At 45.9% G+C, this 17,547-nt stretch overlaps 5 protein-coding genes across 5 annotated transcripts; 2 read left to right on the forward strand and 3 right to left on the reverse strand.

Annotated features, from left to right (window-relative positions):
- Positions 1–67: 67 nt before the first annotated feature.
- Positions 68–391, reverse strand: PtA15_4A311 (uncharacterized protein; the record flags this gene model as incomplete). The annotated part of the gene is made up of 1 exon (XM_053168183.1): positions 68–391. The coding sequence occupies one exon, from the start codon at positions 389–391 to the stop codon at positions 68–70; it is 324 nt and encodes a 107-aa protein (XP_053019417.1).
- Positions 392–1,949: 1,558 nt separating this feature from the next.
- Positions 1,950–3,573, forward strand: PtA15_4A312 (uncharacterized protein; the record flags this gene model as incomplete). Its single annotated transcript, XM_053168184.1, has 6 exons — positions 1,950–2,549; positions 2,790–2,946; positions 3,027–3,068; positions 3,139–3,259; positions 3,322–3,481; positions 3,559–3,573. 6 exons carry the CDS (start codon positions 1,950–1,952, stop codon positions 3,571–3,573), a joined length of 1,095 nt encoding a protein of 364 aa, XP_053019418.1.
- Positions 3,574–5,283: 1,710 nt separating this feature from the next.
- PtA15_4A313 (uncharacterized protein) lies at positions 5,284–8,071 on the reverse strand (the record flags this gene model as incomplete). The annotated part of the gene is made up of 11 exons (XM_053168185.1): positions 5,284–5,785; positions 5,885–6,309; positions 6,380–6,536; positions 6,626–6,710; positions 6,784–7,022; positions 7,126–7,181; positions 7,311–7,411; positions 7,487–7,495; positions 7,603–7,670; positions 7,748–7,810; positions 7,914–8,071. The coding sequence occupies 11 exons, from the start codon at positions 8,069–8,071 to the stop codon at positions 5,284–5,286; spliced, it is 1,863 nt and encodes a 620-aa protein (XP_053019419.1).
- Positions 8,072–8,111: 40 nt separating this feature from the next.
- PtA15_4A314 (uncharacterized protein) lies at positions 8,112–8,616 on the reverse strand (the record flags this gene model as incomplete). The annotated part of the gene is made up of 2 exons (XM_053168186.1): positions 8,112–8,457; positions 8,531–8,616. 2 exons carry the CDS (start codon positions 8,614–8,616, stop codon positions 8,112–8,114), a joined length of 432 nt encoding a protein of 143 aa, XP_053019420.1.
- A 1,040-nt stretch (positions 8,617–9,656) lies between these two features.
- On the forward strand, positions 9,657–9,908 carry PtA15_4A315 (uncharacterized protein; the record flags this gene model as incomplete). The annotated part of the gene is made up of 1 exon (XM_053168187.1): positions 9,657–9,908. The coding sequence occupies one exon, from the start codon at positions 9,657–9,659 to the stop codon at positions 9,906–9,908; it is 252 nt and encodes an 83-aa protein (XP_053019421.1).
- Positions 9,909–17,547: the final 7,639 nt, after the last annotated feature.

The following is a 17,547-nucleotide window of genomic DNA, read 5'->3' on the forward strand; positions in this document are numbered from 1 at the left end:
TTTGTGACCAATGAATGTCCAAGAATGTCCTCCTGACTGGGATGTATTTACGAATAGTAAGCTTTTATCAGGCCTTTCTGATCATCCTAGACTGATAGACGATATCCTTCACATCCTTTGTCAACCCATTTTGAATCTTGTCCTCCTGGTGGATCAGGCCTGTCACTCGACTCGCACCGTTGGCCGACCGTGCGGTGTCCATCGACAAGGGATTTCGAAAATCGACGGCACCATTCACCCTTGTGGGATTTTGGGAATCGTTGGCACCATTCAATCTTTTGCTTGGCCTTGGGTCCTCATCGTAGAGTGGCAGATGCTGCCTGAGGTTAGTGGGCCTGTGAACATCGTTTCCACGACTCCTTTTCGGAAAGATTCCAAGCCGTGAGGGCATCAGGCGGCGGTTGCTTTATTTCTCATCTTTTAGGTAACATATAAATATCCCACCCCATTCATGCATGGGTCATGGAGACTGGGGAGACGCAACCCTTTGACCTCACAGAAGGCAAGCGACCAGTAACAAATAATTGTATGCAAGTTATATAAAGTTGTTGGGTTGCAAGAGGAACTGGCGCAGATAAATGGCCACTAATTGGCATGTGCAAGTTATAGACTATACATAGTCGTATTTCGCTACGCATACACACATACAATTCTAGTCGCAAACACCCCCTATGGGATCAAAATGGTGGGGGACAGGATGACCTTCTGTCGTCTTCCAAATTCAATTAGGCACGCTACATCTTCACTTGGGGACAGGAACAGGAGCTGGCTTCTCCGCCTCGGAGGGTTGCCCGATTGTTCTGCATTGAACTTCCCAAGGTTGTGGATCGAGATTTTATTACATACATAAATATTTGAAGACGCGTGGTGGTCCGCTCAAGTGTTTGGCCCCGAAGGCAAGAAGGCCCAAGGGGACAGAACTGAGAAGACACAGCCATCATCCATGTGCGGCTGTGGGCTGTGACCGGGCTGCGCGGTCCCGGAGGGATGCTCACCCATTTGCCCGCGTTGGGTCTCACACGAAGATAGCCCTCCTGGCCGCGAAAGGAAAGGCGATGGAACTGAGGACAACGGGACCACCTTATCCACCGCGAGATACAACGAAGATGACATGAGATCAAAGGCAATTTGTCTGATACGACCAGGGTTGAGGCCCATACCCCTGTCAGAAACCTGCGTCAAATGCGATACATCAGCCGAAGTTAACGCCTTGAAAGTATGCGCGATACGACTCGCTATCTCTCGAAGTCGATGTTGCTTGTTGAGAGCTACTCTTGGCTTTGAGCAGCTTGCCCGCGATCGTTCGGTGGCAAATAACAATTATGATGAGGCAAGTTCGTGTTACACTTTACTGCTGCAATTCCAATACACAGGATGCCGCATGCACTGTATCTGCATACTCCGCTCAACGCTGAGCCTGCATAATACTGGGCCAAACAAACTCAGAAAGTTGACCTCCGGTTATGTTATTCGCGTTTCTTGTGGTGTATCGCATCTTGACGTAGCAATACATGTCATCCTTATTTGGCTCTCACTCTCCCGGTCTCCTGCAATTATCCCTTTGAGACTTGTGTCCATATTACTCCGCCTTTCTTCAGCTCCCCTCCGCCCTACGGCATATAAAGTCCACTCATTCATCCACCCATCTACCCTCGGGCAACATCCTTCGCTAGCAGCTTTTCGAATCCCTCCGCGTTGACTGAGAGCTATTCCCTCCGCGCATTTCAGCCCATACCTTCCGGCAAGGTCCCTTGGTTGCTTTAAGACTCGCTACTTTCCACCTCACCCACCCTCGCTTCACCCACCGAGAATCCCCCCTTTGACCTGCGCCCTCAGAGCCTGCCTTCCCCCCCCTCACTTGAGTTTATCGACTCTATTCCACTCCCTAGAACAGTCCTATCCCTACTCTACCCCCCACACACAAAAATCACATCTACAAGCTCGTAAACATGTTCTGCCGTGCCATCACTCCCCTCTTTTCTCTGGCGGTTCTGTTCTTGATCGTCATTGGCCCATCTATCTGCCGGCCCTTATCGCGCCGAGGAGTCCTTTCGCAACCTTCTTCCAGCCTCCATCGCTTTTTCCGCCGCTCCACATCAACCCTGTCCCCTTCATCTCACCGCCGTCGCTCAATGGAGGACGACCAGGGGGAAGAGTTCCTACCATTTGCCCCCATGTCCATAGACGTTGAAGACTCCGGCAACTTGAGACGTTCAATCGATACTGATCTGGACGATTCTCAAGACGATCTGTCACAGGAATCGATCGACCAGGAAAAGGCCGACGCAGACAAGGACTGGGCCCAATTTGTCGCATCTGGCCCCGACGAGGATCCGGACTCGTACCCTGATTCGTTCGCTCAGGATGACGACTCGGATTCTTCATGCTCACAGGAGACCGATGCTTCAAAGAACGTCCCCAAAACCCCGCCAGCCTTGATTTCTTCCAATGACAACGGCAAAGTCCAGTCTCCACCAAGCCAAAACGGGGCGGATTCCAAGCAACAGAACTCCAAGTACTCCGGACCCGACAAGCAACAGGATGACGAGGCTGCGAAACAAAAGGAAGCCGAGGCCGCGCAGCAGAAGGCAGCCGAGGCCGCTAAGGAAAAAGAAGCCGAGGCCGCTAAGGAAAAAGAAGCCGAGGCCGCTAAGGAAAAAGAAGCCGAGGCCGCTAAGGAAAAAGAAGCCGAGGCCGCCAGACAAAAGCAAGCCGAAACCGACAAGGAGAAGAAGGCCGAGGAGGAGAAAGAGAAGAAGGCCGCTGAAGAGAAGGAGAAGGAAGCCGAGGCAGAAAAAGCCAAGCAAGAAGCGGACCAAGCCAAGGCAGCCGAGGACGCCAAGAAGTCGGCAGCTCAAGGCAACAACCAGGTGACAGACGTCAAACCAATCCCGGGTACCTCCGTCACCACTGGAACGGTCCACAAAGATCACAAGGGTGACTCTTGTAAGTCACTTCACCAGCCTCTACCCCAACTGCATCCACCCAACTGATGCGTCCTTACCTCCGATGATTTACATCGCCAGATTCGACGCCCTCGGCCGAGACACATACTGGGGATGCCACTTGTAAGCAATTTTTGTTTCCTGGCCAGCCAAATGCTGAGTATTCATAGCTGAATTGTTTTGCCACTTTCAGATTACGAGCCAGGTCTGGGTTCCTGTGGTTTGACCAACGGCCCCGGAGACATGATTGTCGCAGTCTCTAAACTGCTATACGACTCGTTCCCATCCCAAGGCGGCAATCCAAACACCAACGAGTGAGTTTTGAGCTTATCCAACCTGTCAAGATCCAAACTAATCTTTGTCTTTGCGGTCTAAGGGTGTGTGGAAAGAAGATTCGTGCCACCTACCAGGGTCGCTCCTGTGAGGTCACCGTCGTCGATCGTTGTGAAGCTTGTCTGGAAGGTGCCCTCGATTTTACCATCACTGCTTTTGAAAAGCTTGGCAAGAAAGAAGAAGGACGCCTTCATGGTATGACTGTAAGTATCACCCTTGTCCCACCAATCTTCCGGCTGTATATTTTGTCAAAAGCTGACAGAGTGATCATCCGATACAGTGGACCTTCATCTAGACAATTCACATCTCCTCAGCACGACCTCGCCGCCCCTTCGCAATTTCGTTACATTTTTTTTGGGTCTTCGGATGTATTTCTCTTGCTCTGTCATTTTTTGTCTTTTTGATGTCTCTCTGTACTTCGGTTCATCTTGTCATTCGCCTTATCGACCTCAAGAAGGCTCCGATGTCAACACTGGTCTGTTTTCTGAAACCACAACTGTTGGTCTTATCCTTGTATATACATTTCGCCAAGTCCCTCTTTATCCCTCAGATTTCACCGTTTCTCTACGAGAAACCACACCTGTGCTAGATTTTCCGCCTTTTTTCCTTCTTCGTTTTGTTCTGCTTGAAGTAGAATCATCTTGCTGTTGTTCTCTTCGTTTGTATATGTACATGTACGAACCTTATGCACGTACCACCAAGAAACGAAACAAGCAGAAACCTCGTTCCAATTTTTTGATGCCTCGAGCCGTGACATTTGACTTGCATGCGCGAAGTCGCATCCTTGTGCGAGTCCTGTCAAGCTCAGTACGATTAAGACACATTCCTTCTGGTCGGTATGTTTACTCTTGGATATTGCCCCTGCTACCACATCTCGTCTGTCCAGCGCTCAGCGGGTGATAAAACATAACCCAATGCAGAACAGTTACAAGGTCGACTGAGAGACGCAGGAGCAGATTAGCACCCTTCTCTAAGACTAGAATGCAGACTTCATTCGGATTTCTGCCGAGATTTCTTGGACGTGAATCTGCCTGAGCCGCCAATGTAACTCATAGTACGTTTTGTCAAAAAACTACTGGCTTGATTTAATTGTTCGATAAAGTTCTCAACCTCTCTGATAGAGCATGACCGTAAACATGGTGCCGCGTGAGAAAGAGTAACAAAAGATAACGGAATGATTCAGATTGACTGGAAGACTCGCAAAAATGCACGCCATGGTGGGAAACAATATCCACGCCCGTAAATTGAGTTTGGAGGCATTTAAAGTGACCAGTCCCCACAATATGTGTACAGCTTTTTGTGAGGAAACTTCTTCAAGGGCAAGGGCTAATGAGACTCGGTTCGCCCTCAACCCGGAGTCCTTTTATTCAGCGGGCAAATACAGAACATCGCCGATGTCTAAGGAAACATTTGCCTGTCATACATATGGACTTCGAAGAAGACGTGAGGCAGAGGCAAGCACCCAAGTCAGCGTTGCAGACTGTGTATGTAGCTTTTCGGTTCTCTAGTCCGGGTCCTCCCTGGGCTGCTTTCTTCTGCAGTGGGACCAAGCATAGCGGCTTCGTGGAAGGAAGATGGGACCAGGGCAAAACAAGGCAAAAGGGTGGCTGTGTGAAAGTGTCACATATCTCGTCCAGTTTGATTTCTCCGTTGAATATGAAAGTTGGGACGATTGTCATACTGCCAGTTATCCTGTCGATTCGGTCTTTTGGCTGTATGCACGACTCCTGACTCTAATCTCTAAGTGGAGGGGGGGATGCCGGCCCCTGACTGCCATCCCAGCCACTCCGGCCAAGAAACCTAGATCTATGTATCTGTATTGCTCAAACGCGCTCAAACACACATAGAAGGATGAATTGATCCATCACGAAAGAATTATTGAACAGAATACGAAAAGAGAACCTTGTCTCGCAGTGGTATTTGAAAACAAGTTTAACGGTAAGTAATGGAAAAAAACCAAGGAAGAGTTGAACAACTACAACAGATGATGGAAAGAACAACGCAATTATTCAATCTTCCTCCTATCCAGGTCACCGTCACCCTGAACAACTGGATTTAGCTTGTCATTGAAACCAAGGGAGCCCAAGAAGCCTGTATCAGGAGCTACCTCCAGGCCTTCCCCAGTCACTCTCGACAAGTCGCCGCCAATGCTGACCATGACACCAGGAGCGTTAGCAGTGGGAGAATCAAGCAAACTCAGTTCAGCAGGAGTGAACCAACGGGGGCCGTAGTAATATCGGAATGGAATGAGAGCAATGATCACAAGGGGAAACCCTATGGCTGCAATCGTTTGAGAAATCGCCACCATGATGGCGAATGTAAACCATTGAATTCCGATGAATTTCAAGATTGTTGCCTTTCGCAGCGAATTTAGTGGGTGGTTTGGCGGCGTCATTTCAGGATCCCGAATCAAGTATAGCGTCTTTCCGATGATTCCATTATCTTCTATCGAGCTCCACCCTACTCCAATGAATATTCCCGCAAATAAAGCACGGGGCATCGTTCCCCTGAAAAAAAGAAGACATGGATTGCCGTTAAGCCGGATTGTAAGGTACGGATGAGCCTTATGGCAAGGAAAAAAGGCAAATCAATAAATCATTACTTACAGCGTAACCAATAAAGGTCGAGTCATAGTGCCAAGAGTGAGAAGCCCAATGCCCAAATGACTCAGTCGTTGCTCGGCGACTTCGGTTCGGACGATTTTGCAAGACAGCAGTTGGTTATCCACCGAGCCACCAGTTTCCCCACCCTCCCTAAGTCTTCTCCGTCGTTCTTGATCTTGTTTTACTATGTCAGGGTGCACAACTCCATCGCGATCCGGAACGTCAGAGCTGACGTGCTGCAGCACCGAAAGACTTTCGGTATGAACGGGCGCTTGGGGAACTAGTCCATTTGGTGCGGGTAGCCCTAGAATACCGGAAATGAACGTGGTAACCCCAAGCAGAAAAAAATCCCAATGAAATCCAGCTGGCTTTTCGACCGGAAAATGACGTGCTTGTGCCATCAATGAAGAGACATTGTGGTCGAAATACTAGATGAGAGAAATTCACGTTTATCATTCTGAGCAACCTCGACGAGTGGCGGGTAATTGTTGAGCTTACAAATAGCAAGGTTAACAGAAATCCAAATGGCAAGGCTATAAAGACCCATCGAGCTTCTAAGTTCCAGAAGTCCACAACCCAATCGCGATTAATGGTTGGTTTCCACGATTGGGTGATCGGTAGCTTGGTCAAATCTGCCGATTTCAAGTATCCTGGTCTGCAATAAATTTTAGGGCTCCAATTCAGCTTTAAAATGAACGCCCGTGTTGGCAGAAGCATAGATCGCAATCAAATGGGCTTATTGACATATGCACGAATCCCGTAAAGAATACAGTCGCGATGACAAACGCGTAATCGGCTAGGATCCTTCTCGCCCATAATGGCCCAAAACCTAAAGAAAATATATGACGTGAGAGAAGCACGAAGTAGATATATACATATATATTTAGAAAGCGAAAACTGACCGCGGTTGCGAATCTTCTCCACCCAGTAAACAGTCAAGGCAAAGGAGATCGCCACAACAACGCTTAGCCAACCATCGGTGGCGGAGTGACTGAATTCCCGAGTAAGTAGTTCAATCCCTTTTTGGATATAGATCACACCAACATAGAAACCGAATGTTTCAGATGTCATGTCCGTGATAAACCGGGTGAAATCACAGAAGTTGAATATTGCCATTAGAAAATGGAATATGGCGGCCCATCTTTTGATACCAAAATGGGACATCAAACCATACAGGTAAGTGGAAAATGTTGCAAGTAAAATGTGATACACAGTCAATCATATCAAACGTGAATCGAACTCACATTAACATCCAAGCTTGGAATTGCAAGTAATTGATCCCGTGGTCTTTGACTATATCCTAATCAACCAAACAACATGCGATTTGATTGATAGACAATTCAGTCAGCTTTCTGAGGTAGAATAAGCAACATAGGTATAAAGCTGGAAACTGGCGAAATAGGCTCCGCATCGAGAAGAATCGACGCACGTAGTCGGTGTAATTGAACAAGTTAATCAATCCGGTCACTCCAACGATAGTTAGTGGCTGGGCACTAAACAGTGAAAAGACCAAGGCCGCCAGAGCGCTGGCTGTGAATTTGGAAGAACCATTGGTCAGGAAAATTGTTACGTGCTGCACCACGGGAATTAGCGATTAAAGCAAACCTAGTACAGCTGTTGGTGGCATAAAAATTAGTGAAAAATGAGGTTCAACCCGAGCAGTCAGTTTAAATAAAAAATATTAATCATGGGCTAGATGGACAACACCAAGATGAGCGTACCTTCATTGATACCATAAATTCCATCTGTGCGGTCATTCATGTCAATCAGGTAGGCAATGGCAGGCATTCTGGGACGGATGCAGAAAAGGTCAGCGCGTTTAAACGAAAGAACCTCGGTAGATGGGATGAGTCAGGTCAAACTTACAGATTGATGAAGTACATCCTCAACGTCGCCGAAAACACTTGAAATAACTTGTTGGGCTTGAAGCTTTATTCATGTGCGCCGTGATGTTTTTTTGGTGATTGTGTTGGAATAATGTTGTTCTCATAAGTTTTCATCTTCTAATCACACGCAAAGAAATCAGGCTGACTTGAAACACCAATCGGCTTTCCCGTTTATTAATTTATTGCGTGTAAGGATTTCAGCCAAAGAATTGGACAATGAGCAATGAAGAAGACATTGATAAACAGAAAGGGAAGTTCGAGTGATGACGGAGTCCATAGTCAAGCTTCCAGGAAACCAATTCATGTGATTGAGAGTGGGGATAAAGAAAAACGCAGACAAGTGTCTATTGTGCGAAAAGGCAAGAAAAGCAGAGAGATTCCTCACAGGAATACAAAGGAATTCGGCGTTTCAAATCAAAATAAATTCCTCTGCATGGTATGAATTGATAAGACCAGGTTCGTTGGCTCCAAGGCTTTCCATCAGTGGTGAGTGACTGCTGGCCAGAAGGAAAAGCGTGATCCCCGCTGGGTACCGGAGAGGTTGAGTTCATTGTGCAGCGAGTAGGTTCGATTCCGGTCGATGAGCGCGATAGTTCTGAAGAGTTCGTTGTTGACCACCTTTCGCAGAGCAGGAGAAGACTAGCTGAAGTAAATAAATAATGCGGTGTGGTCAAAGTATCCGGGCCAGGGCTTTGATGATTTTCGCGATGCAGACTCGGGAGGGACACTGGGAGATGTTCGGCGAGTGTTCTATGGGTTTCACAAGGTTTCTGATGCGATGCAGCCTCCGACTCCGGAGCCGCATGTGTTGTTCAAATTCCCGTTCATAAAATCAACAGAAATCAACATCTTGTCTGGCCAAATTCACACGCCCCCACAAGCCAGCCTGCCAGGAGACTCTCAAGTCAGACAATGTGACATCATTGCAATGTATGTAAATCCATTAACAGAAAATCAGGAAACAAACATTTTTTTCGGAGCTCTTCGGAGGTTTGGGAGCACCGTGGGTCCCAAGACAGCTCAAGGGCCCGTGTGGACCATGGACTTTTTTGTGTTCTACACAAAGAGCAAGGTGCACTGCGCTGCAAAAAGGACATGTTTTAGTGTTAGATTTTAGACCGGAGAGCCCACAAAAAGGGGACAGAGAGATGGCATGAAGATGCAGGGCACTGAGAAGAGTTTGTCTCACTGGATTGGCGCACTGGTGGAAAAGGAAGGAGGAGAAACACTACTTTGATTTCCATGACTATGCTATGAACTGTAGATAAGTACATACATGTGGCAAAGTTGTGGTTTTGAGACAAAATGAATAAAAGAGAATTATTCAATAGGGGGGTTCACAATTGAATTTTACTAAACTTTGGAGCTAAATTTAAGGCCTTTATGAACATAATTTTAAAATTTTGGTATATTGCACAGTAGCAAACAGTACTGATCAGTCAGTCCAATTTATCAATTTTTTGAAAAAATATTCATAAACACCTTAAAATGTGTCAGAGAAGTTTACAATTTAAAAAGAGTCCTGGAAAAACAACTCCCAAACATTGGGAAAACAACTACCATTTCCGGATTGACGTGACCAGGACTGGGTTTGGGAGTTGTTTTCCCAATGTTTTTTTGGGAGTTGCCCCTACAATTTTTTTTGACAATGGAAAAGGGAGTCAGCCGCCTCATTGGCCCTCTGCAAAACACCATTTTGGGAGTCATCTGTGGGCACCGGTAGTTAACCCGGGGTTATTTGCCCAATAGGATTTGTCCCTTCCAACCTGGCAGCCACCAGACATCGCAACCACCACCAGCAAACAACTCCTACACACCAGCCAAAAACTCATACAGCCAAACCATCCAATAAATCAACCCAAAAACTCCCTGTGCACCAACCCACCACCATGACCATCCCAATCCCTACTGTCCAAATGACCCAAGGAAACAAGGCCCTCGTGCCCCATCTAACCAAGCCTGTCGCCGTGCACACCCACTCCCCAGGTCCTGCGGACACCTCCCTAGCCTCTGCCGCGCCCCTCCCAGCCGCCAAGGCCCTGCCCAAGCCCCCGGCCCAGCTGTCCAGGCCCTGCTCAAGCCCCCAGCTGTCCAGGCCCTGCCCAAACCCCCAGCCCTCCAGGCCCTGCACAAGCCCCTAGCCAACAACTCCCACCTGGCCGCCAACCCCCATGAGTCCCCAGCTGAGACTCCAGCATTTCTTTCAAAGGCCCCAGCTGATGTGGCCTCCAAACCCCTTCTCCTAGCAGCAGCAGCCAAGGCCCTTCCTTTAACTGCAGACACCAACCCCCAAGCCCTTGCCACCATCCAAAAGACCCTCAAAACCACTGAAGGCCTTGAAGAAGAAGTGGAAATCAACCCCCTCATCCTTCAACTTACTCAAAAACTAGCCACCAAAGAAACTGAAAAAACCAAACCAAAACAGATGAAGATCTTGAAAATTTTGATTATACTTTAGATCAAGAAGAAAAGAAGACACTCAAAGAATATGTTGAGCTAGCTAGAGAGGAAAAAATGATTGAAGACTGTTTATTAATGTTAGATCATGTAGATGTAGACAAAAATAATGAAAATCCCCCCCCAAAAAAAGATAAACCAAATGAAAAATCAAAAAAAAAAAGAAATCAAAACTCTACTTGAGAAAATTGAGGAAGAGAGAACTGAGAAGCAACTAGAACTTCAAGAAATGGAAGAGGAGAATGAGAATAAACTGGGTTATGAGGAGTCAGTGAATGAAGACGGAGAAAGAGCAATCTGCAATAACATTCCTGAACCTCCACCCGGGATTTACAATGATGTCAAAACAGTTAAGGTGGTTATCCAAGAATTCACACGTGAGAACGGCTATGGGATCACAGGAAAGAGATCTGCTCCAGGAGAAAGTTTCCATTTCAAATGTGACAGGTGTGTATTTTCACTCCTCTTTCTGTTCTTGTTATTCTCCAAACTGATATAAATTTCTAATTAATATGATCCAGGGGAGGTGATCCTGCATGGAAAAATGTAAAGGCAACACACATGAGAATATCTCCTCTTGATTGATTGGGTGTCCCTTTTCCTCTTCATTGATTTTTTTCCCGTTGCCGCCACTTTTTACAAACAGAAGAAGAAGGTCCACTGGAAGTTCTCAGTCTCACACCCAAATCACAACCACTGGCCGACTGCAGCTGATTCCTACAATTTTCACTGTCAGCTCAGCAAAGCCCTCTACAAGAAAATGAAACAACTGGGCAGGGCTGGATTGAGACAGGCTCAAATTCTCCAATGTCTCAAGAAATAGAACCCAAATCAGACCATCCTAGCAACAATTGACATGATTTCTGCGCAAGAGATGTTGCAAAGGATCAGCCCAATTATCCACGTCAACCAAATTCTAGCCCGTACTGAATACAATACAATGACTAAAGTTGATGGAACCGGAAAGCTTAAAGGCATTTTTTTGCCAGTCACACTCAGTCAATCACCTCAATCAGTACCACTTTATCCTTTTACTTGACTTTACTTACAATACAAACAAGTACCAGATGCCTCTCATTCACATCAATGGCTTCACTGGAGCCAACAAGTCATTTAGTTTGGCTTTCTGCTTTCTTGCCAGAGAAAATAAAGATTTTTATGGCTGGGTGCTCAAATCACTGCTGATGATTTTCACCTTGCACAATATTCCCCATCCAGCTGTTTTTCTAACTGAACAAGAGGAAGATCTGGTCAACTCTCTAAATGTTAATTTTCCCAACTTGGTCCACATGCTGTGAACTTGGCACATCCAGAAGAAATTGGTCTCAAATGGCGCCAAAAACATCAAGAACAAGGCAAAATAATTTGACATGCTTCAACTCTGGAGCAATTTGATCAAGATGACTAGTCCTGGCAATGTCTGTGCAAGTTTCAAACAATTTTCTGGAAAATGGGGCAAGGAATTTCAAGAATACATGACAGATACTTGGCTCCCGGTTTGTGAAAATTATGCTAATACACACCAGGGGAGATATTTTCCCACTCCCCAGGGAGTGCCCTACCGTAACGTTTTTTCATAACTGTGCTGGAGGCCTTTGGTAAATAAAAATTGGATAGGTATGAAAAAGACTGGAAGTTGGCTGTGGAAATCAGTTGGAAATCATCTTGAAATGAACTATAAATTGCCAAAAAATCATCCAGAACTCATCCAGAATATAGGCCTTTCTTGGCTCCATGACCAGTGAGTCCTTTCCATGGAGATGTGAAAGGCCCAGCCTGTGATATTGTCCCCCTCATGTACTCGCGTACATCAGGGGGACAATTGGTGTCTCAACACAAAGCTTTTACTTTTAATGTGGCTGTGAAAGGCCCATCCTGTGATATTTCCACATCAATGTACGCGCGTACATCAGGGTGACTATTAGCAAAGTGCAAAAAATTTCACTTGCATGTGCACATGTGAATTTTGAAAAGAATAAAAAAAAGAAAAATTCACCAGATCATTTTTGTGAGGAGGCAAGGATATCTGGCCAAACTGGAGTGGCACCGCAGTCCAACCTTGACTTAACTCAGACTTTCACCCTATTAAAAAAGTTTTTCACCATTTTTTCAGCCAAATTCAAATTAATTCCCGCATTTCCAAGAAAATGGGTTTCACTAATTTTACTGCAACATAACCACATTCCAAAATTCTAAACCCAATAGTATCAACGGTGTAAGTGATACAATGTGATGCAGTATTGGGTCTTTTATCGGTATCGCATCGAAAAGTCGATACAACATATCTGCTACCCCTTGCATTGCATCAAAAAAGCAATACATATTATCGATATTGCATCAATTAAGCGATGCAAGAAACAAAGAAATTGTGTATTGCATCGGAATAACAATAATTATTGGCTGTATCACATGAAATATACAATACATAAATGCGATACAATACAACATTGTATCGCAGTGTATCGTCTGGGTTATGATGCAATACACAAGAGATACATCAAGCATCACTTGTATTGCATTCATTTTCTTCTGGTGTATAGTTTTAGCGGATAACAACTTTGTGTATAGGGATAACAACTTTGTGTATATATAGTGATATTTATTTTGTAATCACCTCGTGTATAGTAATTCTTTTGGGACCAAGAGAGATAAAAAAGGGAAACACTACAATAATCAAGAATTTTGTGTTTGTTTCAAGGCAGGCGAGGGATGAAAAAATGAAAAAGAATCAGGCCTGTGTCGGAACAGGAACATGTTTCTGTCTGAGTTGCTCTTTCTCCACCATGGCCTGAGAAATGACCTGTTGAGCAGCTTCAAACTCGCCATTTGGTTCAATACCTTGGAGCAGCCATTGGTGTGCACTGACACACCGCTCGATCGTCCGCACCGCCATTTTGCCTCGGTCCCGTCCGCAAGTGTCAGCAGCGGCCGAGAAACACCGCTCCACAGAGGCAGAAGTTGCTGAGCAAGATAAGTAGTCCCTTGCCAAAAGAGACAAAACAGGGAACTCTTGCGAGTGGTCCTGATGCAAAAACATTCATGAGCAAGTATCTACATATGTGACATTGTATAGAAAAATACATACCTTCCACCATTGTAAGCAATCCAAAGCGTTGGCAGGAGCCCACTTATATTTTCCCGCTAGGTAAATCATCAACTCATCCTCGCGTAATTCAGTGGTATCGGAGAAAAAATCAAAATCGTCCACTTTGGATTGTCTTAAAGCGTGTGATTTGGGGGCTTTTGGCTTTGGAAGGGTTGGAGCATTGACTGGGTATTCGGTCTTACGTAAGTTGAATCGTTCTTTGATCAAGGTCTGAGCGCGTGTGTGTTACGAGGGGAACCAAATTTGAAAGATAGAGAGACGGTGTGGTGACCATACTCGTGGCGCCGCCGGCGCGCAGGATATCCGGCGGGACTGCAAGCTCAGCAAGACTTCAAGACCCCACGCGCATCGTCAAGATCAACGAGTCCTCAAGGTGTTTCAGGATCAAGAACCTCACATGTTTTTTCTTTTGCTTCTCTCTGTTGGTTGGTTTTGGCGGTTGTGTCCTCCTTCCTTTCCTGTTTTCTTTTTTCCTATTTTCTTCCTTTGATTCTTTTCTTTGTTTCTATATGCGCGCGTTGGAGAGGCTTGGTTATGTGGAGGGTTGGTTGTGTTCCTGTTTGTTTTAGTCTGTTTGTTCTGTTGGTTTTGTTTCCTTCTTTCCCTCTCTTCTCTTGTTTTCTGTTGCGCGCGTGTGCGCGCGGTGTATGATGACCTGTCCGTAGCATGTCACCAACTCCAAGGTTTGAGTTCAGTTCGAACTCAGGCTTTGGAGCGGGGGGGACTTCGTCTGAACCATAAATTTTGTCTCAGATCATCCGTCAAACTCAAGAGTCCCGAATCTTAAAGTCTATTGATCCCCGCCTTTCTTGGCCGTTATACTCCCGGAGCTTCTGAGTTCATCCTCTCAGCCCCGGCGCCGTTCCCTTTCTTGGAGTCCTTTTTGTTTAGATCACTTTCCCCGGCCAGTTCGCCGGCTCTTTTCCCAGATTCTCAACAAACAAACCACCGCCGACGGGAATCTACCCCCCGTCGTCTCATAACAAATCCCCCACCCCCCCTCAAACTTCCGCTATCACTCGAATCCTAGAATCTCCTGGACCACCTCGAAGGCAGCGCTTAACAGCGCACATTCCCTTCCAGTAACTGCCGACGGCCCAGCACCGGTCGGAGTTCCACAACGGTAGCTGGGATTCAAGACGGTGGCAAGCAGGATGGTGTCACAACTCAAGGCCTGGAGAGATACTTGTCGGTGCGTTCAATCATTTTAGTGTAAATCTGATTGTATTCGGGTTTGGTTGAAGTGCTTTGCTTCTTCAAGAGAAAAGCTTTGATATACCTGTATTCGGCGATCATCATGCCGGCCGAGGGAATGTCACCCTCCATCTTCTTGGTTAAGAAGTAAAACTTGCTAAGTACATTGTTTAACCGTTTGACAATGTCCCAATCGGCACAAATAAGCTCGATATCATTGTAATAGTTCTTCCCCCTGCCCGCTGGCAACTCCTTTTCTTGATGATCCTTTTTGTTTTCAATAAGCTTGTTGATGATGTGGCGTGCCTCATAGGCTCGATTTTGGCTCTTGTATTTGACGTTCCACTGGATACCATAACCTGCAATGAGCCCCGGCCCCGAGTAGTCCATCTTCTTGGCCCAGGAGTCAAACTCGGATCGTTTGGCAGAGGAGGAGGTGATCTTTTGTATCACAAAGTTGACCTTCTTCAAAGCTGAAACAACTCGGTTGTTGTGAGCTTTGGTTTTGGAAGGGGCGGGTTCGTCTAGATCACTGTCAGACTCAGTATCACTGATTTCTCCGTCTTCATCAGGACATTCACCCCCTAAAAGCTCCTCGGGGCCACCCTCTTCAAGTTCGACGATGGGGTCCAAGCCAGGAACAAAACCAAGTGTTGATTGTGGTGATCTTGTCAACCCTTGAGTACCAATGGCAATCGCACTGAGACCAGCGTTGAGTATGAGCGCTATTTTGTGGCAGAAACACCGGATGTGGTTGCTTGACAAGTCCATTTGAGTACCGGTTTGTTCTTCAATCAAGCGGTCCACTTCAGCAACCATCGTTCCATTGTTAGACCCCGAGTCAGTGGTCTGGGCTAAGATGTGTTAGAAAAAAATCAAGCGTGTTAATTCATCTATAAATGAAAGCAAAGGAATAGTAAATACTTATCTTAGTATGAAGGGAATTCTTCCTGATCAGTTCGGCAAAGGGAATGGCCAAGTACTTCCCCTTGTGACTCCATGCAACATACTTCAATCCAAGGTGGACAATCTTGAAATTCCAGTTGTCGGAAACATAAGCAGCTGATATGCCCATGAAAGCTTGCCGGTTTCCTTTTGTTGTCCAGACGTCGTCGATAATAGTAATCTTTGATGGGAGCTTCTGCAAGTTGAGTCGATGAGAAGAAATCAGCAGGTGTGACGAGTAAAGCAAAAAAAAACTTAACACACCTTGAGCATTGCCATGACCGTCCCCTTTAAGTTGCAGTAGATCTTGTGGGATTTGTTTGCCGCCCACACACAAGAGTTCAGTTTGATACCTTGTTTAACATATCCAAAAGCGACGCCTAATAAGATGTCCTCGAGTCGGCTCCAGGGCAAAGAGTTCCGTAGGAGCCATAAAACAAGGATGTGGTTGAGGGTTTGTTGGTTGAACTTGGGTGATTGGACAAATCGAGCCATCATTCCTTTCTGTTGATCTTCCTGCCTCTTGGCAATCTCGTGGGCGGTTAGCGGTAGTTTGGCACCAGCCTTGATAGCATCACCTCGAGCAGCACAGGGAGGACAATTCTTGTTACCATCTCGATGCAAGACTAGGTTTGCGCGGGTCCCTACGGCCTTCTTGTAAGTCGTTCCGCACCAGCAACACTCGTAGTGCATGGGTACACCCAATTGGTCCTGATCAAATCAATTGATTAGCTAGATTATCTTGCCATCTCCGTAAGGATGAGTGAGTTGTTTGACTTACTTCACCCTCGGCAAAGACTGGCGGAAGAAAGTACTCTTCTACATTGTCCATTCCAAACTCGGAGTCCTTTCGAGCTCGGATTTTGCGTTTTTTTGTGACCTTAGCATTTTCTTCGTCCAAGTTCTGAGCCAGGTCAATGATAGTTTGACTCTGAGTCTGGTTGGGTTCTTCAGGACCAATTGGACGCTTTCTGTTTTTTTTTGCTGGCGGGGCAGATGGAGTCGGACAAGGCTTCTGAGATTTTGACCCAGGGATTGAGATTTCTTGGTCTGAACTTGGAGGCTGAGAAGCTAGTGATTTTCGACCGTCCGCGTTTGGGCAAATGAATTTAGGATCTGAGCGGATTGGGGTGATGCGGGCAGACTGGCGTGATGGAGCTCTGGAAGGGGTATCTGGCGATGGAGTTACAGATGATCGGGCCATATCAAGGATAAGGGGCCCTGACTCCGGTCAGATATGTCTCTTCCAATTGCTGTGAGGGGCCCTTTAGTCACTCAAATAACAGCGATACATTATCACATTTGCGGGTATAGATAGGTTAGGGCATACATATCGCATTGTATCAGCTGATATACAATGCAATACAGAGCGATGCAATATTGCATTGTATATCAGCTGATACGATGCGATACTGCTTGCATTCCTCTGTATCGCATCCGCCCTTCCGATACATCTGATGCAGGTCAATAAATATTGGCATTTCATCGCATTTTATCGTCTTGCGCGATACATACATTTTGGAGAACCTGTATCGCATCAGATTCAGCGATGCAAGCCTATCAATAAATCTGCATTGCATCGACCGGGTGATACGATGCGATAAACACCCGATGCAGCCAATAAACGATACATGCATCATATCACTTACACCATTGATAGTATCAAGTTGAATTTTACTTTAATTTTGTACATGAGGGCATATAACATGAATTACAAGAAACCCATTTTTTTCAGAGGAATTAAATTTGAGAATGTCAATTTTGCTTTGCTATCCTTCAACACCAGTAAACAGGAGCAATTGATGAGTTGGATTTGGGTGAAATATCATTTCATCATATTTTTTCCTAAAGTTGTACCTAGAAAACAAGAGAAAATACTATGCAACATTGTGTTGAGTCCCAAATCAATTCTGGATGACTTTTGAATCACTTCTCCATCCACTTGACAATTCATTTAGGGATGAGTTACTAATCCACATCAGGCCTACATCCAACCAAAACTCACATAAAATTCAGCTCTGGCACTCCCTGGGGAGTGGGAACGTATCTCCCCTGGTGACATGGACCAAAAATATCCC

This window comes from Puccinia triticina, chromosome 4A, assembly GCF_026914185.1.
Source record: "Puccinia triticina chromosome 4A, complete sequence".
NCBI lineage: Eukaryota > Fungi > Basidiomycota > Pucciniomycetes > Pucciniales > Pucciniaceae > Puccinia > Puccinia triticina.